Here is a 24,924-nt window from a genome sequence, read left to right as displayed (position 1 = left end):
AAGTTCTTGACTGCTCTTTCATATCCATAAGCAGCTCAGCTTCCACTCTTTTCACCGCCACAGAGTCAAAACCAAAATTTATCGTCACTGCATAATAACAATTTGCATGAAATATTTTAATTATGCTGCAGCATGCAATAGTGAGAACAGGCAAGAATAACTCAGTGCAACAACAACACTGCTATAAATCAAAGTATTAAGGAAAGAAAAAAAAAAAACAACAACAAAAATAACCTAAAAATTACCGCTACAAGCTTCAACAAATCATTTGTTTCCTTGTTTTTTGTTCACTATACCACATTTCAACAATATTTTCATGCTCTTTGTGTTTTTTATCTTTTCTCTCTCTTCCGCTTTCTCTTGCTCCACCCCATAGAATACGCATCGATAAACTAAATCAAGAGTATCTGGTGTACTTCGTGGGCACCAGCACTGGCCTCATTTACAAAATCGTACAATTCATACGCTACGGTCAACGTTTCTCCAATCTACTCGACGTACTAGAGGTGGCCTACAATGAGCCGATACGCGAAATGGGTCTGAGTCAGAAGACGGGCTCATTGTACTTGGCTACGGATCACAATGTGAAGCAAATCGATTTGGCGATGTGCGCCCGCCGCTACGATTCGTGTTTCCGCTGCGTCGCCGATCCGTATTGCGGTTGGGACAAGGACGCGAGCACCTGCAAGCCATACCAGCTGGGATTGCTGCAGGTGAGTGTAGTGAAGCGCAACGAAATACTCGAATATTCACGTTTGTGTTAGTGTGACAGTGAATTTTTCAAAGTGTGTGTGAGTGTGCGAAATCGATTGATTGCGGCTGCTGCTGCTGCTGCTGCTGCTGGTGTCAAGGCAAATATGCCATTCAATGCTTAAATCAACATTTCACTTGACACTTTTACACTTTTACATTCGTGCCTTCACTCAATCAACATTTCGGTTTTACATTTTCATTATCTTTTAGAGTGTTTTTTCTTTTTGTGTGTTTGCTTGTTGTACAACTACATTTGTTGTTTTTTCTTTTTTTTTTGCGCTTTTGCCTTCAAACATAATAACATTGATTTTATCTTGTATTTTTGTTATTTCTGTTTGCCTGCCACAGGATGTTGCCAATGAGACTTCCGGTATTTGTGACACGAGCGTTTTGAAAAAACGTATCACCGCCTCGTACGGCCAGACACTGCATCTGTCGTGTTTCGTTAAAATCCCTGAGGTGCTGAGGCAGAAGTCGGTGCGCTGGTATCACCATTCAACGGAGCGAGGACGGTAAGTTGAATGACAAGCAAATTTTTATGAAAAAAAAAAATATATTTTACCAGATGTTAAGGAAAGAAAAACGTTCATTTAGAGTAGCTGAATTTTAGAGCAGCGGAGACTCGGTTTTGTGGTTTTGCAGCAAAAATACGCTTCAGAATGTGGTGTAAGCGTCAACTCGAATAAGGTGGAATGAGGAATGAAGAACAGAAAATTTATAAAAATATTAAAAAGCAGCGCAAAAAACCTTAAATTCTGAGCTGTAATTCTGAACGAAAATAAGAACTGCATGAACAACAGAGCGCAAAGAGTTAAATAAACTCTTATACTGACCTCAAAAAAACGTATACGTGTCCATTCTTACCTACTGCTTCCGCGTCTATAGGTGCTTGGTAAAAATATTAAGGAGTTAGAACAAAATTTCTAACCTGACTTGACCTGAAAAATGAAAAAAACAAAAAAATAAATAAATTCAGAGAAAGTGATATGTGATATACAAGGTTGCCCATATTCGACGGACCCGACGGATTTCGATGAGTCTTTGGGCCCATTCCAATCGACGAGGCTTGTCCGCAGGCAACAATCTTTGCGTCAATTGAATCATATACGGGAATAAATGCAAGTCAATTCGGATAATTCGTTGTAAAGTGGTCCGAGCAATGCCCAACTGCTGATAACGCCGATTTTGAGATGTCCTTGGCGACGCATTGGTCGGTTTTGATTTGGCCTCTTTGGATTAGAAAGAGCATCACCAGTCGAAAACCTTTCGTACAAACGTTTAATGGTGTTCTTAGAAGGGGCACTTTTCACATTATTTAATTTTTTTATACGCACGTTGAGTTTTCACAATTGACTTCTATTGTTGAATGTAAATTTCAACAATTTGGGAGCGCTCGCGTGGCGTGCACTGTTCCATGGTAAATATCTGCTTGGACTGACGCTTCCAACGCGGTATGTCATTAGGCGATCTGACGTCTCTGTCAAAAGATACAGGGTTCGCAGATGGGTCGGTCGAATATTAGGGACTACGTCTACATAAGATATCCGAACACTCATGCAATTATAAATTAGAATCATATTTACTGTACACACGATCCAGAATTTCGGAAAATTGCCTCGTTCATGAAGGCAAGAAGATCAGCACTTAAAAATTATCTATCGGAATTTAAGTTGATATAAAACTAAGAAACTTCAAATTTACTGGGCAATTTTTGTTATTTTTGCGTAGAATCATTCATGACATTTATTTTTGAAAGATAACCCCTTGACCGCAACTACGTCGTAATTCGGCCATCCGTAAACACCAATTTTGAAAGAGTCGCTTGAGGAGTTCGTTCAATATCTCGTGAATAACTTTAGTAATGTTAGCTTCCAAAGCCTCAATCCAAGCTGGTTTATCCTCAAAGCATTTAGAATTTACATACCCACACAAATAAAAAGTCACACGAACTTGGTGGCCAATCCACTGGGCCGAGACGAGAGATAAATTGCGCACCGAAATGATGATGCAGTAAATCCATTGTTTCACGGGCTGAGTGGCAAGTAGCACCGTCCGCCGCCTTGTTGGGCCTAAATATTGTGGAGATCGCGTGCTTCAATTTTCGGCCTACCGCCATTCACGGTTACATAGCCGCCAGCCTTGTCTTTGAAGAAATTATTTCTCCAGTCCATAGGCCACACAAAATAATTGTTTCCAATGGATGTAATGGGGTACTATTCTTGAATGACTCCGGGTTGCTCTTCAGCCCAAATATGACAATTTTACTTATTACCATAGCCATTAAGCCGAAAATGAGCCTAATCGCTGGGCATCATTAGTTGGTCTGAGCGCGCGATGAACACTTTTCACAGAGCATCAGTTTTCGTAATAAAATTCTAGACGTTGTTGAGGAGTAAGCCTTTCCATGCTAAAATGTCCATTCATATTTTAAAAAATTATATTTTTACTTTGATTGTCTTCAAAATCCTGGATGGCATGCCTGGGGCTTCCCAGACAGGTGGACTATACAGTTCCGTCTATACTTGCCACTACAACGTTCAGAACCCTCCTACCCTCGACTACTGCAGTGTCTTTCAGGCTGAACTGATGGCAATAATGAAAGCCGCGACACTGGCACAGTGTGATGCGATACCTGGAGATGATATCTACATATTCACTGATAGCCAGGCGGCGATAAAATCCCTCACAAAACAGTCGACAACCTCCAAGGTAGCCATGAAATGCCGCGCATATCTTACCGAGATGGCTGAGTCATTTCCCCTAATAATTGCATGGGTTCCTGACCATTGCGACATTGACGGGAACTGCAGAGCCGATGATCTAGCGAAAATCGGTGCCAAAATGACTGATGAGTACATAGAGAATGATACAGATATACCCTTGCAAACATGTAGACTACGTATCCGCGAGGAAATTGTAAGAGTAGCGAATGAAAGATGGCGTAACGAAGCCCCTCAATGCTAAACGCACAGAACTTCTACTAAGACGAGATAAGCATAGTCCTAACACACTGATTTCAGTTATTACGGGGCACTGCCTAATTGGTAGGTACGCCCAGAGAATGGGTTTGCAAACACATGACTTCTACAGAAGTTGTCTAGACGAGGAAGAGGAAGAGACGATCCCTCACCTTCTGTGTCACTGTCCTGCTCTATTTACACGTAGACTCGCCATTTTGAGCGGGCATTTCTTTATGGAATTAGAAGACCTCGGCTCTGTCGAAATTATGGATCTTACGAAATTTTTGATGAAAATTTATTCTTAAAAAATGTTTACAAGTGAATCATTGAAAGCCCTGCCTATTGCTGGCTACTACTTTTTCCCATCCTCTGGTAGGGTAAAGCTATTCATATTTTGGGGCTATCCACGTGTGCCATCGATCGGAACAAGTGATAATCGGACAGCACAATATCTGGAGAATATGTCAAATGGGGTAGGATTTCCCATTTCAGTGTTTCCAGGTAGGTTTTAACGGGCTTGGCAAAGTAAAGTCGAGCGTTGTCATGCTGTAGAATCACTTTTTCATGCCTCTCCGCGTATTGCGGCCACTTCTCGCGCAGTGATCGGCTCAATCGCATCAATTGAAGTCGATACCGATCCCCAGTGACGGTTTCGCTTGGTTTTAACAGTTCATAATAAATAACACCAATTTGGTTCCACCAATTCTTTACTTTGAATTGCTGTTATGAATCCATTTTTCATCACCCGTCACAATGCAATTAAGAAAACCCATCCTTTTTTTGCCACTGGAGTAGTTGTTCTCAGGCGAAAAAATGACGTTCAACATCCCTTGGTTTTAACTCATAACAGACTCAAGTTCCCTGTTTCTGAATCAATTCCCAAAGCATGCAATTGCTTGGAAATGGATTGGCGGGTAACTCCTAACACTCAAGCTCTCCCTGAATTTGACACGGATCCTCATTGCGCAATGCCTCCAAGTCAGCGTCTTCGAAGGTTTTTGGCCTTCCTTCACTCGGACGGTCGTCAACATTAAAATCTCCGTCTTTGAAGCGACGAAACGAATCTACGTATGTTTCATTTTCATAAAACCAAAATTGTATGATACCAAAACAAAATCACTAATGTCTCGAAGCAGTTTGTTTACCATATATCTGAGCTTGGTTTATGACGTCTAGGTTATGTTAGAATCGACTAGCACACGCTGCTGGCGGCATCTATTGACAAGCAGCGGGAACTTAGTGCCACCTAAGGGTGGTTAAGTTTTAAGGGCCGGTGTTGATTTGATGAAATAGAATTTTTTCAGGAAATTATTATCATTTCACACACATGTAACAAAGTAACGGCGAAATAGCCGCGCGGCCTCGGCGGCACACCTCCATCCGATGGTCCAAATTTTCGATGACGCTGAGGCATAATTGAGGTTCTGTGCCGTTAATGTGCCGAATTATCTCATCCTTTAGCTTTTGAATTGTTGCTGGCTTATCACTTTTTCATTCAAATAACCCGAATCAAAGAAGTCCAACGGTGTCGTTGACGTTTAGGTGTGGTTCACATTCAACATCGGCCCTAAACGACTCTGGAGCAATATTGAACCCATTTTCAATAAACTGTTGGCTTTTTATTTCACATTTGGATCAAAAGATGCCAGCGAACTGTCAAAGTTGTTTAAAAAATCATCGTCAAAAAAACAAAGCTCGCATTTACTGTAGACTTCTGTAGATTTCTCCCTAGTTAACATTATCATTGTGGTTTCTCTTATGAAAATGCGATGTTTATCAATTTGAGTTTCCCATAGTCGATATATAAATTCAGCTATACGACAGAAATACCTATAAAATATGCGCTAATATTGTGCTGCGTTTGTTATATTCCTACAAAAAGTTGACGCAGAACAATTAAAAATTCCATTAACTACTTCCAAAGCAATCAATTTTAGAATTTTACTCAACTATGGAAAGAATTTTTGTATTTAATTAGGCTTATTAAATATTTAAATCGTTTTTTTTTCTAACCTCCCCGCCTTGATTTGAAAATAATTTTTTGTTGGAGTGCCGCCATAAAAATTTAATTAAGCAAAAATTAGAAAAGTTTAACTAGTTTTTAACAAATATTTATAAAAACAATTTTACGCCCCTAAATATTTAAACAGTTTGTCCTCATTTTCTTTATATTGTCTCGCTTTAAAAATCCATTTTTGTTTTATAAAATTCAGTTTCAAAATATTATTTTCCTAATCGAAAAGTGCTCGCGGGAATTGAGCGCTGCTAAATAATAACTTCGTGCGTCAGTCGCAGTTGTTGCTATTAAAATTGCATAAAGGCCGGAGCTTGTAATTGACACCATAACTGCGCAACTCCACTCGCTACGTTATATTCAGCGCTATATGCGTAGGTATGACTTGTTAGTGGCACAAATTGTCACCCTCAAAGTACGCAACAGGAAAGCGCAACATACAAACATTTTCTGACATTTGTACGCATTCAAAACTTTTTAATAAACGCAACAACTGTTTAGAAATTTTTCATATTTTTTTAATTCTCTACCAAAAAGGGAAGATAAATCTGTCCAAGTGCATGCAGTTCGCCCCATGCCCCGCAAGGAGCCGAGCTAATACACTGCCGCAACCCTCGCACTTTTGAAAAATTTTAAATTGAGTTTATCAATGAAAAAGTTGGCTTGCTTTTAGGGGTGGTGGGTATGCGCGAATACCTGTACAGTTGCTTGCACGCCATAAAGTATGCAACATATATGTATAGATAAGTATGCATTACATACATTTTTCACTGCAAAAAGTGGGGAACTGCTTTTTGGTGAATGACTCCTTGGAGACAACAGCGGTTTTACACAGCGGCAGCTAACACACAAAGGCTGAGACCAGGACGCCATAGACGGGCAAGCGAGGCAAGTCGCAATAAACACAAGCATTACAGCCAAATTCAAGTAATATAGCCGCCTTTTGGGCGCTCAACGCAAATTTGTGTATATCAAAAAGAAACTTGACTTTGTTTGTTACGCCTTCAGCGCGGAAACGCGCGATATTTTAACTTCTTGATGGGCTATTGAAAACGATATATTCATTTTTGACGTGTGAGGCGGAGATCCGGCGCGAAGAAAAAAAAAACTCACACAAATCAGCATTGAAAAGAAATAATAAAATCAGCGACGCATAAAACTTCAAAACTCATAGCGAATGTCAGCCAATAGCAGTGAAATGACAGCATCCAGCCGAGGCGATGAAAATGTGGTAGGAATGGGTAAAAGGAAAAAAATATTAAGAGAAAAAATCGTCCCTAAACTCCTGTCTACGCAGCGGTAAATTAACACTTCAAATTGCTGAAGTCTGCTTTTTGGCGTTTACGCTTATTTGCGTCGCAGCCAGCGTCGTTGTCGGCTAGACGCCTTTGCCGTTTTGTAATAAGGAAAGCATAGCAATTTTTGTGCGGCTTAGACGCATCATCCCCACGGCCGACCGCAACTTGGTGCGTGTGTGCGTGTGTTTGCGCCTTAGTATCAGCGTCACTGCAAAAACGTTTTTAGCTGTTTTAAGGTTACGGTTTCATTTGATGGAAAAACTTTTTATCTAAGTTGCCATCGCATTGCGCGAGGGATTCATCGAAGTAGCAAAAACTTTTCAATTTATTTCTACTTTTTCATTTTGCTTTTTTATGATCTTTATTTTCATTGTTATTTGTGTCTGTTCGAATGCGCAAATGCTTTGTGTGTTCGATGTGCGGAAATGGAGTTGAACGCATTCCAATGCGCAGAGGATGCGATATGCTCTACAATTTGAGTGAAGTTTGTTGACATAACTTAGCTAATGCAGACAAACCATGTTTTGATGCTCGATTTTGGCAAAAGTAAAAATTGATTTCCAGTCACTGAAATTAGGAAGCTTTGTGTATGCGTAGGAGTGCAGGCGTTGAAAGCTTGCTGCCACTTGCGCTGTCAACTCCCACATCTTCGGCAATTGTTTGGTGATACCTGGTGGTATGGGAAGTAGTTGCACCATCTTAAATACACTGGACAATTTTGATACTTTTTGAGGTGCTGCTGAGGTGGTTTTGGCTCATTTTAGAATTATTGGGCTTTAAATGGCAAGAGAAAGTTCAGAAATGCGATGCCATTCCGAACAACTCAGTCCTCTTTCCCCTACCATTTAAATATCATAAAACACTGTTGCACAACTTCAATTTTTAACATCAAACTTTTGTGTCAGCTTTTTTTTAAAAATTTTTATCTCGAAGTTCATTGGTCCTGGAAGAAAATTTTGTTTAAATTAGTGGTAGGGAATGAGCTAAATATAAGAGCTGAATATATTTTTTAGAAAGGACTAAACTTACAGGGTGCCGCACTCGAAGTGTAGCCATTTAAAAAGGCCATACATTTTGCCTGGAAATTTGCTTTTATTCAATTCAGAGTAAAAAATGTGTGAAAGTAATACAAAAATAAGAATCAATTTAATTTTGCTCGATATGACAACCTTTTGCCTTGACTATGGCCTTGAGACGGTCCAGAAGCGAATAGCAAGTTGCTGGAATGTGACTTGCAGGTATTTTGGCTCGCTCGCGGACAATGGCTTTTTTCAGCATCTTGAGATTGGTGAATGTTTTAGTTCGGACCTTGCTCGTCAAAATGACCCAAAGACAATAATATATCGAATTAGCATCTGATGAATTTCAGCGCCATTGTGGGGTCGTTATGAAGTTCGGAACGTTGTTTTTTGGCCATTCTTGGTTCACTCCAGCTTTGTGAGACGGTGCCGAATCCTATTGAAACGTCCATGGGCTGCCGCCGACATTTTTGTCTGCTTACTGCGTCAAAGCAACCTCCAAAATGTTTTCCGATAATATTTCGCATTTACCTTGACGCCAGGCTCGATGAAAATGATTGCAGAGCGCCCATTTGCGGTTACAGCGGCCCAAGCTATTACCTGTAGCGGTTGCTGCCTCCTGATGGCCAATCGATAACTAAAATTCTCGTATGAACGATCGGTCAAATAAACCCTATCGTCTTGGGAGTTCACGAATTGCTCAATTTGAAAAATTTGTTCGTCAGGAAACACAAAGTATGGAAATTCACCACTTTCGGTCAAGCGAATCAACTCCTTCTCTCTCTGAAGTCTGACTTGTTGCTGTTTGGTGTGAGATCATAAGCCTTTTGGATCTTGTAAGGCTTGACCTTGAGATGATTTTTTAGTATACGGCGATTGATACGGTCAGATATTTTCAGTTCTTCGCCATTTGATTGGCACTTCGTCAGAGATGTCGCTCAAATCGCTTCTTCACTTTTTGAACCATTTCACGTGACGTGGAAGTCTTTTGATGACCATCTCCTTGACGTTTCGCGATGCTATCAGTAACATTGTAACGAGGAACAAAATGTCGTAAGCGATAAACAAAATCTTTGTTTACTTTAAGGTGCTCGAGCTCGCGAACAATGGCTGGTTGTGATTTTCCAGCCAAATCTAATGCAATCAAGCTAAAATTTTTACTATTTTTCCATTACTAAAATTTTTTCACGTTAACTTTCGGCAAAATGTTTCCGCACGCTTGTAAACAATACACTGGACTGTTAGTTGGCCAACTAACACGCAGCTGATGCCCGTTAAAAAAAGTTTAGCTTATTGTTATATAACATAAAGTGCAAGTTTTAAGCGGCTTAGAAATCGCGCCGATTTTTATAATTGTTTTGTTTTACCAACGGTGTTAGGCTTTTACTTCCATATAAAAAATGTTGGGCGGTCGTTTTATGGACAAAAATATGGTCAGCAAAGAAGAAAATTTCATAAATCAATGTGATTTTTGAGATATCTAAATAGCCTATAGAACTATAAACTCTAAATATCTATAGACTATTTACATGATTTATATCTTTCTATATGGAGATAATAATCAATAATTTTTTTGCTTTCATATACTTCGGATGAAAAACATCTTCACACTTTATCAGAAGCATTTAGATGACTTACTCTATATATCGAACATTGTTAAGTATGATGAGATCATCTATTTAGGAGACCTCAATTTAATTACTTTACACTGGTTTTATCGTAGTAACAATATTTTGCAAATCCATCTTACGGCAGATATCGATATATTGGTGGTTAGCTCACTACTCTCGAATGATCTGAGCCAGTATTACTACGTTTTAAAAAATGATCGTAAAATTCTAGATGTTGTAAAGGGCGGCGCAAAATTAATCGGGTGGCGCAAAATTAACCATTCAACTTTTTACTAAAAAACAAAAATTATTTTGAATGACGGAAATCTTTATTTTGACCCTTGCGTGCTCCATTGCTTGTCTGTTTGTATGTCTAGCTCACAAGTGTCAAATATGATTGCCGTAGGATGATATTTGCAAATATTATAAATCTTTCCATAATTGATTAATTTTGTGCCACCTATTATTTGAGTCAAATGGTTTACAAATCACCTGTCAAGATTCCTTCAGTTTAAATTCTATAATTTTGATACTGACACAGATATGCAACCTCAGAAGTATCAATGATCAATCATGTGATCAGTATCAAAAGTGAATCAGGTCGCGATTAACGCGTTTCTCAGCGAAACTGATTGGGAGTTTTTGGACTCTTGTGATTATTCCAATAATTCTTATGAAATGTTTTGTCGGAAGATCACACAAGTTTTTACCATTTCATTAACTCAAAAAGCAAAACAAATGGTTTTCCAACCAGTTTGGAGTATATTAACATGAATTTTACCAATATCCAAGATTCTTGTAATATATTTGCAAGTTGCTTTCATAAAGTATTTATATGAAACTGTAAGAAACTATAAGAAGCTTTGAAATTTGCATAGGTGATGTGTGGCTTGCAATTATGAAGCTTAAGCCCAGCATAAAAACAGACAGTGAAGGCTTTTCTTCACAATTATTCAAAACTTACTGTGATTCCGTTTCCTTGCCCTTGAGTCAATTATTCCAGACTGCATAGATAATGCGATTTTTATTGATTCGTGGAAACTCTGCTCGATTCAGCTTATCTCCAAATCGGGTAACCGGAATGATGTCTGAAACTACAGACTGTTGCCAACGTACTAAATGGGAATATTCGATTCAGTTTCTCATAGGCCTCGGTAGTCCAGCGGTAGCGTAAGTGCACTAGCCTGTCATCCCAGAGGTTGTGGGTTCCACGTTCACGTGAAGCACGGCCGTCGCACTCTTCCAAACTTACCTACTTTCCTACTTTCAAGAAAAAATAACCGTATCCTTCCAGTTCTTACTAACCTACAAAAGTCAGCGTATTATATTACTTGCATTGTGGCTGCTAAAACATACAAAAAACAATAAGAAAAAGACGCAGTTACAGCAGTGGCGCCGACAAGAGGAAGCGGGCAATCGCGGTAATAGCGCAGACACACCAAATTTAGGCAAGTTCTCACCCATCTGTGTGATCCTTCTGGCAGAAAAATGTGAAACGCAGATGGCGCTCTAAATAGTTTAGTCTAACATTGAAGTTAGGTAGAAATTTGAGTTAAAAGTATGAGAAATGTTTGCCCATATTTTATTTTCAGTAAAAATCTATAATTGATTTTCGCCAGTGTAATCAACAGTTCTATAATAAAAACGCCAAACTAGGGAATATCACTACTTTGTGGCACAACTTTTCAGAGTGAGAGTCGAAAATATTTAATGGAAATTTAGCTTACAAATGTCAGCGAATCTCAATTTTAAATGCGTATAAATTTCCAATGGCAGATCTTTAATTTACTTACAACTAACTTTGAATTTTCATTGCAGCTATGAAATAATTTACAGTCCCGCCAAATACATTGAAACCTCCGAGGGTGGTTTGGTGATTATATCGGTGAATGAGGGAGATGGCGGACGGTATGACAGCTACCTGGATGGTACGCTGCTGTGCAGTTACAGCGTCAATGTCGATGCGCACAGGTGAGTGGATCAGCTGGTATAAAAAACAAAAAAAAAAAAATATTCCAATGAAGAAGAAGCAAAATCTTTTACGGGACACACTTTTTCAACTGCAACGCAATAGGAAAGCGAAACAAAAAGCAAATAACAGTAACTTTCACTTATGCCAATGAGTTTTGACTGAAAGTTAAATAAATTAATGAATTTATGATTGTTCTTTTTTTTTGTTGTTTTTTGTTTCTTTGTAGTAAGCATACAAAGTACTTGTTATTCATAAACTCATTACAGAAGCAAATTATTTGCAGGTGTGCGCCTTAAAGCATGCTGTGATGCCTTCGAAAGCATACTTTAAGGCGCGCGTGGGGTGTGCGCTCTACATATTTAGTTTAAGCCATATGCGTGGTAAATTTTTCGACCTTTATGCGAGAGCGCCAAGTAGGTGGCGTTTTTGCGTCTGTCACACACACACGCACACCTACAAAGGCGTGCACACTCATACTTCCTGTGTGTTCTGCCCCATGCCTTTATGCTTTAATTAAAATTCAATTTTACGTTTGTGACAAGTTGCTATTTCTGTTTTTCTGTTTTTGTTGCTGTTGTTGCCATTTTCATTTTCATTACAATTTCCAGTTTTCATTTTCGCTTTCCATTTCATGCTTTCATTTGCGATTTGTGCGCTTGCTTGAGTTTTTCATTGTGCACACCTCCACACACGCACACACGCACACATACATGCGCGCCTATACTATTCACTTCCCCTCACAATTATGAACACCCATCCTTCCGAGCGCTTAATTTCCGTTTCCTTTTCAATATGCCCTGCGATTGAGCGTCGAATGCGATAACATTCAACATTCGCCATTTATCATTTACTATTTACCGTACACTTAGTATCTATGTATGTGTGTATGCACTATATACTGGGTACATCTGCCTACTTTGCCCACCACCCGCCGCAACTTTAATCTTCGGTGAGTTTGCTTTTTGCATGGCAGCCACGAATTTGCAACGCTTTGAATGCCGCGCGCCCTGCTGGGAGATAGGCCAGGCGTGTATTTGTGTGTGTGCGTGTGTGGTAGATCCACACCTTCGTCTCTCACTCTGCTTACTTGCGCAATTTGCGTCTTTGCATCAATGTTGCTAACGTCTGTTAATTTGCTTTCCAGCAATTATTTGTTAATTCGCTTTACACCGTCGCAAACTTCTTCATTGCTGTGCGGCGATGGCAAGTGGGTGGAACAACCATTTTGCGGGAACTATTTTACTTCGTCATTTTGTTCGCACGTATTTTAGTGTTTTAAATAAAATTTTATTTGCTCACTCTTTTCTCCACTTTTTTGTTGCGCTTTCATGTTTCTTGCTTTTCTTACAGATGTACGCCGCCTTCGAAGAAAAACGATTACCAGAAAATCTACTCGCATTGGTGCAATGAATTCGAGAAATACAAGTCGGCCATGAAGCAATGGCAGGCCAAACAGGAGGTAAGTCTGGCGAAAGCCTTTGAATTCTTAAGTAAACAATTTCAGATCATTTCGCATATACGAGGGCAGACTGAAAAGTTACTTGACAAAGAAACATTTTTTTTAGAATATTTTTTATAAATATTTTTACAAATATTTTTTAAGATTTTTTTCACTGTAATCGGATTTTGGGGCAATGTATTGAACTACGATGACGTTTTTAAGTTAAAATTGTTTTCGAAAAATTTTTCTCTTTTTGAATTTTCCAAAATATGAAAGTTGTTTCTTATGAAAATTTCATACTACCATAAGGAATTTGGAAACAAGTAAAAGTCACTTAAATATAAGGCTTCAAGAAAGTGAAATTTGAAAAGGTGAGCCAAGAAGCACCGAGAGAATGGAAACTCCTAAAACACTCAGGCTAAAAAGCTGAGGGTAGATAGTCAAGGAGGAAAGGAGAGAAAGGACAGAGACAAAGAGATAGCATAGAATAGAGGCAGAGACAGAGACAGGGACAGGGACAAAGAGATAGGATAGAATAGAGGCAGAGACAGAGACAGAGACAGAGACAGAGACAGAGACAGAGACAGAGACAGAGACAGAGACAGAGACAGAGACAGAGACAGAGACAGAGACAGAGACAGAGACAGAGACAGAGACAGAGACAGAGACAGAGACAGAGACAGAGACAGAGACAGAGACAGAGACAGAGACAGAGACAGAGACAGAGACAGAGACAGAGACAGAGACGAAGACAGGGACAGGGACAGAGACAGAGACAGAAACAGAAACAGAAACAGAAACAGAAACAGAAACAGAAACAGAAACAGAAACAGAAACAGAGACAGAAACAGAAACAGAAACAGAAACAGAAACAGAAACAGAAACAGAAACAGAAACAGAGACAGAGACAGAGACAAAGATAAATAGTTCTGTGAAAACTTTCCAGATTATTTGACAAATCTGAAAACATCCCCCAGTTTGAGAGAACGATTATTACTCATTCTAATGACATCCAAACTCAAAATCCGTAGCTTTGCTCTAGCAAAGGCAGCACATTCACAAAGAAAATGATCAGTGCTACCCGCCTCCTCTAAGCAAGACAGGCAAATCGGGTCCTCAATGATCCCAATAGCGGTCCTATGCTAATCCCATGCGTGGTGTCCTGCAATAATACCGACCATCAATCTTCTTCCAAGTCTCAAAGAAAGATTACTGTTCGGAAATTACATTTCCTTTAACATCGCGGTGTTCCGGAACCCATATAAGTACCAGCTTATTCCATCTTGCTACAGAATTCAGCTTCCTAAGGCTTCTTACACACGTAAGAAATTCTATATTTTCTATTTCTATATTTTTCTTCTATCGTTTTAAGTCCCTTGATGTCTGGGTGGAGCCACTCAGGCCCAAAGTTCCACTGAGCTTCACAATTTTACGATTATAATTTTTTGCTCCATTAATTGCTTCTCCATTTGGCGTTAAGAAACCTAGTTTTGGTGTGGATACCACTTGCTTAAACTCCCAAGAACGCCTTAAAGCCCCAAGTGGGGTCCCTCATAATATCTAGAATTGGGTAGCGCAATTTCGTATTCGAAATGCTTTTTCTGGCTGATTAAATATAGAAACTATTTTGAATGAGGCAGGAATTTTGATGGAAAAATGTATAATAATTATATCAAAATGAGGACATTGTGTACATTCTTCAAAGCAAAACTGCTATTTTTGGAACCGGTCTCAATTTTTTTATTATACAATAAAAGAAAAAAAAATTCAAACAAGCGACGTGAAAATAGAAATATTTATAAAAGCGATCATATGCGATTCCATTAAGTATATGAATCGCCTCGAATTCATTCGAATTTTCAAGGGTGACAGTTCTTTCAGTGTGATCACTTAGCGAAGTTCGCTCTTTAAAAAAATGTGAAAATGTGCTCTTTAAATCTAAAAATGCTTAAATCTATATTCTCACAACACAAAAATGGCAAACTATGATGAAGCAAATTTGCTAAGAACTTCAAAAAACTCTGTTTTTCTCGGAATTTTCTGGTTTATACGAAAATTTGTATTCTTCTTCTTCTTCTTAATTGGTGAAATAACCGCTTACGCGATTTTGCCCGAGTTTAACAAAGCGCGCAAGTCGTTTCTTTCTCATGCTAACCGGCGGCAGTTGGACACACCACGTGAAGGGAAGTCCTTCTCCAAATGATCTTTCCAACGCAGAGGAGGCCTTCTTCGTCCTCTGCTTCCACCAGCTGCTACCGCATCGAATACTTTCAGAGCCGGATACAAATATCCACTCGGAAGACATAAACACGGAATTTTTCCCTTTCTATTTCCGCACAAAACCAAAAGTGGTTTTCTTCGTACAACTACAACAAATAAGTAACGGATATGGCTCAAACTCTTTTAGCTGAGACATAAAAAAATATCCATTACAATGTAAAAAAAAAAAATTATATGCCATTCGCGACGAAAATCGGTTAGTTAAGCAACTATTTGGCTCACCCTCGTAAGGGTACGAATACATGTATGACTTGCACAGTCCTGTCTTCATTTGCCAACACTACTTTGTAACATTGGCACACTTATTTCTTCACACATTGCGTTGACTTCGACCTCTGCCCCTATAGCAAATGACCCTTGTGCTATCTTTAGTTGCCCTGTAACTCACATGACATTTAATAAGCTGGTACATGAGTAAAAGTAATTAATTTTTCAATGTTTTCCAAATTTTGTTTTCCAAGTCGTATTTCGTTGGTTTTTGGTTTTGCTCTCCCAACATTACTTTGGGCGATTTCAGTGAACTCTGGCAAATATACACACACATATCATATCTATACACAAATAAAACCGAATCTGGGGTTTATAGCTGTATATGCACATTACTGAGTTTTACTGGAATATAAAGGGTGATGAGTTTGCAGGTAGCGGAATTTAAATTGAAGTAAATTAACGAAAATTCAAATTGATTGGGCATTCTTTGTAATTTTTGTGTAGAACTTTCCATGACATTTATTTTTGAAAGATAATCTCTTTCATATGTTGGACGCAACTATTTTACAACCAACCAATTTTAATGACTCGCTGTTGGCTTCCAATGCCTCAATCGCAGCTGGTTTATCCACAAAGCATTTGAACCCCACAAATAAAATTCCAAAGGTATGATATCAAAAGAACTTCGTGCCAGTCCAGGCTCGAGACGAGAGCCTGTTTCACGGATTGTGTGGCAAGTAGCACCGTTCGCCGCCTTGTTGGACCTAAATGTTGGGGTGATCACGGATTTGAATTTCCGGTATCAAAAAGTCGTTTATTATGACGCGATAGCGTTCGCCATTCACTGTAACATTTTTTTTTTTTTTTTTTTTTTTTTTTTTTTTTTTTTTTTTGGTGGGTGAGGTAGGGTTCAAAATGCCTTCGGACTTACAGCGACCGTCGTCTACTGCGTCGTGTGGTGTGGCCACTAAAACAGTCCCTCCTCCTCTCCTGGGGAGACTCCCTCCCGGAACTGATTTGTACATTACTTCGGGTTGCTCTTCAGTCCAAATATGGAAAATTTGCTTATTTACGTATTTATTAAGTCAAAAATGGGTCTTATCGCTAGATGCCATAAGTTGGCCGGAGCGCGCAATAAACACTTTTCACGGAGAGTCAATTTTTCTAATGCGATTCTATGATTTGTAAGCGTTGTTGAGGCGTAAGTCTTTCCATGCTGAAATGTCCATGCATACTTTAAAAAATTATGTTTTTATTTTGATCGTCGTCAAAATCCTGGCTGATGAAAGTGAACACACACACAGTTCCGTCTATACTTGCCACTACAACGTTCGTGACCCTCTTACCCTCGAGCGAAGAGTGGGAACGCGACGTGGTAAGACAGGGCGGAGGTGTATATTCCGACCATCTGGGGATCTCCTGCAGTTTTCGGCTTCCCGACTACTGCAGTGTCTTTCAGGCTAAACTGATGGAAATAATGAAAGCCGTGACACTGGAATAATGTGACGCGATAGCTGGAGATGATATCTATATTTTCACTGATAGCCGGGCGGCGATAAAATCCCTCACAAAGCAATCGACAACCTCCAAGGTAACCATGAAATGCCGCGCATCTCTGAACGAGATAACTGAGTCATTTCACCTAATGATATCATGGGTTCTTGACCATTACGACATTGACGGGAACTGCAGAGCCGATGAACTAGCGAAAATCGGTACCAAATTGACTGATGAGTACATAGGCAATGGTATCCACGAGGAAATTGTAAGAGTAACAAATGAAAGATGGCGTAACGAAGCCATTTGCAAAATAGCTCAACAGATGTGGCCGACTCTCAATGCTAAACGCATAGAACTTCTACTAAGAAGAGATAGGCATAGTTTTAACACACTGATTTCAGTAATTACTGGGCACTGCCTAATCGGTAGGCACGCCCAGGGAATGGGTGTGCAAACACATGACTTCTGCAGAAGTTGTCTAGACGAGGAAGAAGAAGAGACGGTCCCGCACCTTCTGTGTCACTGTCCTGCTCTATTTACACGTAGACTCGCCATTTTGGGTGGACATTTCTTTGACGAATTAGGAGACCTCGGCTCTGTCGAAATTAAGAGTCTTGCGAAAATTTTGAATATTTGGGCTAGTTCACCTCGTGGCATCACAATGGGCCATGAGCCTGAGTGTGTCCTTCAATGAACAACCGCTTCAAACTAACCTAACCTTGATAGTCGTCACGCGTGATCCGTCAAAAACCCCTATTGGGAAAAGTACCTCCAATCTGATCACCTTTATGTTACTATAAAAAAACACCTCCCTGCGTATATTATAGCTCTTAGTCGGGGCATAGGGCGTTCATCGTGTACACTTTAAAATAAAACTTATATTAACTTTTTTTATTTTCCGTAAAATTTCCCCTAAAATACTTTAAAAATTATCCTTTACACGTTAAAGAAATATAAAATTTCATTTTTCTGCAAAAAGATAAAAAAAGGTTTGACTTCAGAGCTAAAGGCTTTCAAAGTTCATGGTCGAAAAATCGACTAGCAACCGAATATGGACTACTTCGAATACTAACTAGTTCTCAAATGACACAGCCATCGAAAAAAAGTATTATCCAATGGCTTTGTATCCAACTTAAAAAACATCTGCATTTTCCACCATTGCAACACTGTGCCACACAGCACTAACTTGCCGATTTCTCACTCCTATACTGCAGCTGTGGTCATCGCTGTTCAACACATACACACACACACACACAGAACTGTTGTACTGCATTGGCATACGCCGGGATGTATGTACAAGAGCATCCATTCCTTGTCAATCACCACCACCCCACCAGCCATTCGAATGTTGTGTTGTTTTAGTGCTGTAGCTCACAAAATTTACGCGCATGAAATTTAATTGCGTGAAATTTAACGTTACTAATTGTTTTAATTAATTTTTTATGTTATTCCATTCGCAACAACGTTGGCAACTGTATCGGCCAGCTCATACCGGCACTTGTCTCAGTCATTTTCGGAACACGCTTTAGGGAGGGAGGTGAGCGGTGGCGCAAGCTTCACGTAGTCGTAATTATGCGCTTTACGACCTCGAACATCTTAGTGGACGGAATGGCTCTCCGAATATACAAAGATGTGTATGTGTGTGTTGATGTGAGTGAGTGAGTTGGCGTGAAAATTGGCAGGTGTTGCCACCATTCGGCATGGAATTCAATTTCCTCTCCACTTTTGCCCTACAGCATGACAAGCACTCCTTTCACACCCCTCTTTTACACCCACAACACTTGCCATAAAAAATTGATTAAAGTTGTTGCGCTGCCAGCGCGTGCGTATAAAATTTAGAATTTATGTGCTTTTATTATTAATTTTCAGTTGTTTACATTTACATATATATATAAAATATTTTTGGATTTGATACTCGTTTAGCAAGCGGAAAATCTAATTGTAAATTCTGATTTATTACATTTTGTTTTTCTGTAGCAATGCAATATGAAGGAGAAGGCGAATGGAAAGCATATAAATGAAGTCTTCAGCAATGATGGTGTGGTCTGACCGCCAGGTAAGAATGATTGATACCATTTTTATGCGATAGTCTTTTGAAACTAGCACAGATTTGAAATCTTGAAATAAATATAGAAACATTTTTGATTTGGCAATTTTTTTTTTTTAAGTCTCATATCGAAAAAAGAGATACGTACCAGGTATATACAAATGAAATGAGACTTTCAGCTATTAGTCCATAGATGTTGCTTGGAGTGTTTTTAAACCTTCCCCAATGTCTTGTTTTTTCCGTCTGTCACCTGTCAACAATATTCAGTTCATTGTTTGTTACGTTTCATACAACAATGCATTTTTGGCGCTCTTAAAAATGTCGAATTTCGTGCCTTCAAACTACGATTTGCGGACATCGTTGATTTTCTGTTATCTATTGAAAAAAACGCTTCTCAAGCTCATCAAAAATTTCATAGGTTTATACCTGTATATGACAAAAATTTTTTTTTTTTACATTTTTTAATTTTGAAATCGAGTGAGCGCCATAAAATGCGAGATGAATTCTTGACGGTTAACGTGTAAGAAATTGCAGAAAAGAAAATAGAAGAGAAAGGCAGATTTACGTTCAAACCAAGATGGTTCGCAGTGGTTTTTCAAGGGCTGTATCCAACTAGCATAAAAGTACTTTGTGCTGAGTCTGGGCTGTGTTACTCAGACAACACCTCCGTAACCAAGTTATTTTTAAAATATTTCAATATTGGTGTGAGAAGAAAGAGTTTTATCAAAGCTTCTGTTTAAGGAGTTAGGGGTAGTCAGAGGCCCGAAAAAATGATGATTTTCAACCATTGCTTTTGCCAGCTAATTACTTTATTTTACAAAAATAAAAACACAGCATTAATACACCATATTTCGACTTGATTTTAGCAAAATTTCAACAAAAAAAAATAATAATTGTAAAATTTATCGCTGTTTGTGTGGAGCCCGTTTCTCCAGAAGTCACTTGCGGTGATCATCACAAGTCCTTGGGTATTCATCTAAAATTAATCGGCCAAGATAAATTAGTTTTATTAATAGATAATCTTGTGCCTGATCGAAGCTTTTTTCCAAAATTAACAAAATGGCGGCCTCAGGAAGTATTTTTCAGATGTTCGAGAAAAAAATCGACAATTAATTGTTAAAAAAATCGAAATTTTTGAAAAAAAAAATTCTTCGATCAGGCAAGAGTTTTTTATGTTTTTTAAAAGCAGTTTAAATTTGATTGAATTCTACCCAGCGGTTTTTATGTTACAGCGATCACCAGTTCAAAAAACATAATATAGTTCTGGGAAAACGCATTTAAAGTTTTGCTATTGAGCTCCGGAGCGCCCAAGCGCCCTTTGTTATTTGTTGAATAACTCGAAAAGTATTTTTTCGGATTCACCTCAAATTTTCACACAATATTTTTAAGATTTCATACTTTAAGAAAATGCAAAAGAAAAATCCAATTTTTTTGAAAGGTGTGACTTCCCCTAACCCCTTAAAAATATGAACTTTCACTTAAATGTAAATGGGGAATGGATGGTAGTTCTGGCCCTAGTCGTTATAAGCAAAAATTCTTAACCGAAGAGCATTCAGATAAGTTTATTTTCGTGATTGCCGAAATTAAGTAGTTAGGCAGAGTAGATGGCAAGAGTACCCCGAGTAGATATACTACAAATAGCACTAGAGTGCCGTTTTGATACCTTACTGCAGACCACCACCTGAAAAAAATTACAAAACTTAAAGGAAGAAAAACCATCTACCAACATCCACTGCTGTGGATGCAGTGGAAGAGTGCAAAGGGATATACGCTGGAGGACTGCCTCAGGATATCCTCAAAACGAACAGTAAGGAACCTCAATCGTCTAGGCGTCTGGCGCGGACATTTGCAAAGGAAGTATTTAATAGTTGTTGTTGTTGTTGCAGCAGTAACTTTGCCCTGTCAGTGTAGTTAGTGTAATCACCGGTCGCCTTCGTCTAGCTCATCTACCGGTAGGCCCAGGAAACTTGCTGTTTCGACAGGTTGGGTCCAGAGAGAGAGAGGGGTGTTAGATGAGTAGGTTTTAAAAGGCATGTGAAAAGGTGGTGAGTGTCGTACGTGGTGCCTTCACATGCTGGACATATGTTTAGTATGCCGGGGTCGATTCTGGATAAGTAGGAGTTAAACCTGCTACAGTATCCAGAACAAAGTTTGGCGGAACTCTCGGGGAAGTTGGAGCTCTTCGTCTGCAATGGGATGTGGTTGGACGCCGATGACGGCATTTGGGGGTCGGTAGCTTAAGAAGGTGTTAGGAGTATCCCAAGGAATGTCGCTGATTGTCTGTCTGTACACTGTCCGATCCAGTAGCTGTCGATCTATTTTGTCCTGGATCTCGTCCGCGTAATTAAGGAGGTGCCTCCTGACATGCCTGGGAGATGGCTCAGGCTCAAACAGGTGTCTGCATGGGTGAGATCTGCGGTAACACCCTAGCAAGAACTGCTTCCTGAGCAGTTTAGTATGCTCCTTCACAGGTAGCATATGGAGCTGTAGCTTCGTCACTGGTTCCAGGCGACCAGACAGACGCAGAAACGGTCGGCCTATTACCTCAAATGTCGATTGCAACATTTCTTTGTCTTTGCCCCAAGTGTTGCCGGCAAGCGATTTGAGGACCTTGTTGTGATTTTGGACGTTAGTGGCAATATCGGTTGTATGCATGGAGAGGGAGAGTAAACTGTTCAAGGTTACACCCAAAATTTTGGGATTGTCAACAGTCGGAAATTGTGTGTCATCGGCTTTTACCTTGAGTTGCAGTTTGACCTCTTTTGTCCAAGTGATGAAGGAAAGGAGGAAAGTTGTAGGTTCCTCGCAGTGAAGAAGCGAGAAAGGTAGGCGAGGTAGTAATTTACCTTGGCGCACAGGCCATCAATGTCATTGCCCGACGCCATTATCATGCAGTCGTCGGCATAGTAGGAATTTCGAGTTATAGAAGTTAAAAAGCAAGTGTGAAAGGACACCACTCTGCGGAACTCCTTGCTTTATTTTCCTCTGTTTTGACTCGGTCTCGAAATAGCACCGACGAATGCCGACCACTCAAGTAGTTCGCGGCGACCTCTTCAGCCCTGGCGGGAGTGTCGACTGTAAAATGCCATCTAGTAGCGTGGCGTGGCTGACTGTATCGAAAGCCTTTTTCAAATCCAACACTACTAGGGAAGTCCTCTCGCAGGGGTGGTTTTGGTTGAGCCCGCGGTTTACCTGAGTGAGTGTCGTGGTAGTGCTGTGCATTCTTCGAAAACCATGCTGGTGTAAGACTAGGGTGAGATGTTTCGTAAAGAGTGGGAGTAGAAGGGCTTCAAGAGTCTTCACTACTGGAGAAAGGAGAGTTATCGGACGATAAGAATCCCCTTGGTTGGCGGGCTTCCCAAGTTTCAGTAGCAGGACCACTTTCCCTCATTTCCACTTATCTGGAATAATGAGAGTAGCCATAGACATATTAAGGACCCTTGTGAGGTATTCTACTTCCAATGCACCCAGCTTTTGCACCATCAGCATGCTTAGTCCGTCAGGGCCAATGGCTTTAGATAGTTTCATATGGTTGATGGCCGCCTGAACCTCATCGCTGGAGAAAGCAAGTGGCGCACAGTTGTACGTCAGTTTGTTCAGTCGTCTAGTGGCACTACACTTGGATCTGTCGGCCGGAGGATGCAGAATAAATTGCCGGCTAAAAAAGCTCGCGCATCTCTTCGGATCCGACGAAGTATAACCGTTGAAGTATTCAACAGTCTTTTTCTCGCAGAATCCCTAAAGCTTCCGCAATGTGGGTTGTACGGAAGTCCAAGTTTTGCGAAATTAGTTTTATTATTTTTTTGCAGGGCTTTTGGTTTAAGTATGGTAGTAGGCAAATGGAGATGAAAACACAGATAATAGCATGGAACTCTTTGCGTCAACTATAGGTCCTCAGGTTCCTAAACCGCACAGACTGGATATAGTCTTGCTGTAAATAACAAGTTGGTAACGAGGATGTGGCAACAAAATGATGCCGAAGCACTAGTTGGATTCTGTATGAATCACCACTCTAACCAACCAACCAACCATAGGTCCCCAACTCAGAGTTCAAGTTCAGAAACAGGAATATACCATCAATTTATACGAGTATATTCGGCGTATTTCCTTAAAAAAAAATGCGGTTTTTTTCAAATTTGATAAACGCCGCGGAGAATCCGATTTAATTTTTGAATTTTGCCTTCTGGCAGAAAACTGCGTAACTCTGATGGCGCTCTAAGCGTTTGAAGGCGTTGTCTCTAAGCAATGACAGGCGGGCATTCCCATTCCTATTTAGGACTGGTAGCGGCCGGTTAGGCAGCTACTCTGCCAGAAAGCAAAATCGATTAACGAAACCAACGCAAGACTGAGTCTTGTCGAGGTCCTATGCTCCCAAGTGGAGTGAACAACGAAAAAAAAAAATCTTTTAAAGGAGACAAGTTTGAACAAATTTCGATCACTTCTATTTTTATCCATACTTTGTGTGGAGACGCAGCACTGTACCTTCCAATAAAATTACATACTTTTTACTACAACTTTTTTATTCTATTTTCATTAAATGAAAATCTCTTTCTCTTTCTCTATTTGCAGGTAGTGCGAGTAACCACTAAAGACTGACATTTTTAAGCTTTTGAAAGACAATATTTTCATATTTTTAAAAATTTTAATTTGCTACAAATTCTTGTAACCGAAAAGTTCTGCACATAAAAAATATCAAACAGGATGGAATGAAAAACAAAAAAACAACAAAATCAAGAGAATTGTATAGTATCAAAAACCAAGTTAAAATACGTAGATAAAAAAGTAAAGTAGTCGAGACGAGATTGCACTGGAAAAAGGCGAGCGGTGTTTTTAAGAAAATGCCTACGACAGCTCGGAGGAAATCCACAAACGGGAGCGAAGCAACGGCACTGGGCGCATAAGGTGGAGTGAGATTTTTAACTATATAAAGCATACGGAACACACAAGCATTTACACATACATATATGCACACAAGGGCAAAGTCACACACCCATGCAAATATGGAATACACACAAGAAAGCGTGCGTCGAAGAGGACGACAACAGAAAAGTTACTAACAAAGAGATCCTGCCAGCAAACAAAAAAAAAAAAATAAATAACGAAAGAAAAACAAAGAAACGTAATAATAAAAAAAAATTAATTCACAAAAGCAACAACCGAAGGTTTTAAAGCAAAACGAAATACAGAGAAATATCGCAACAAAAAAGAAAAGAAATGAATTTAGTAATACACAGCCTGTAGAGTAATGAAGTGAACCCGCAATGTGAATAACTAAACAATCCATACATATACAGCAGCATTTATAGAGGCACACATACATGCATATATATAAGAGTATATACCCTACAAGACAGTGCTGAGCACTTTTGACAAAAATGCCAACACATTTACAAGAATTTTATTAGTCTCTAATAGATGCGCATTATCAGAATAGCATATAAAACATTTTTTAATGGGGAAATGAAATATTTTATTTGATATTCTTTTGCCCTGTTCGGTATGGATTCTATCTCTCTTTTACCAATAGCAATTTCATATAAGTGAGAATGTATCTACTGTACTTTAAACGCCAATGGAACTCATTTGTATGCTTATTAAGCCGGGTCGATTTGTGGGGAGGCAAAAAAGTCGCCCATTGCTCTGTGAAAATCATATTCTAGGGATCAAAATAAGAAACTTTGCCGAAGGAACCATACCTCTAAAACGAATTCTGATGTCCCCCAATTTGCGTCGAACTTTTTAGTTTCTTTTCTAGGCCTGTAAAGGCCAAAAATGGTGATATTTTGAAATGATTGTGTGGGGAACCCCCCAGGAGAGTTC

At 39.4% G+C, this 24,924-nt stretch overlaps 1 protein-coding gene across 1 annotated transcript in view; it reads left to right on the top strand.

Moving 5' to 3' along the window:
- Positions 1 to 24,511, top strand: part of LOC129246407 (semaphorin-2A-like) — a gene marked incomplete at its 5' end in the record, with an annotated part of 88,053 nt that extends 63,542 nt beyond the window's left edge. Inside the window, 6 exons of the mRNA XM_054885213.1 lie at positions 377 to 713; positions 1,102 to 1,265; positions 11,473 to 11,625; positions 12,977 to 13,085; positions 19,035 to 19,113; positions 23,674 to 24,511. Coding sequence (XP_054741188.1) covers positions 377 to 713; positions 1,102 to 1,265; positions 11,473 to 11,625; positions 12,977 to 13,085; positions 19,035 to 19,106 — 835 coding nt within the window. The remainder of the gene's footprint in view (positions 1 to 376; positions 714 to 1,101; positions 1,266 to 11,472; positions 11,626 to 12,976; positions 13,086 to 19,034; positions 19,114 to 23,673) is intronic.
- Between the last annotated feature and the right edge of the window lie 413 nt (positions 24,512 to 24,924).

This window comes from Anastrepha obliqua, chromosome 4 (assembly GCF_027943255.1).
Source record: "Anastrepha obliqua isolate idAnaObli1 chromosome 4, idAnaObli1_1.0, whole genome shotgun sequence".
Lineage (NCBI taxonomy): Eukaryota > Metazoa > Arthropoda > Insecta > Diptera > Tephritidae > Anastrepha > Anastrepha obliqua.
Note: the sequence above shows the minus strand (reverse complement) of the source record. Positions and strands in the feature narration are given on the sequence as shown.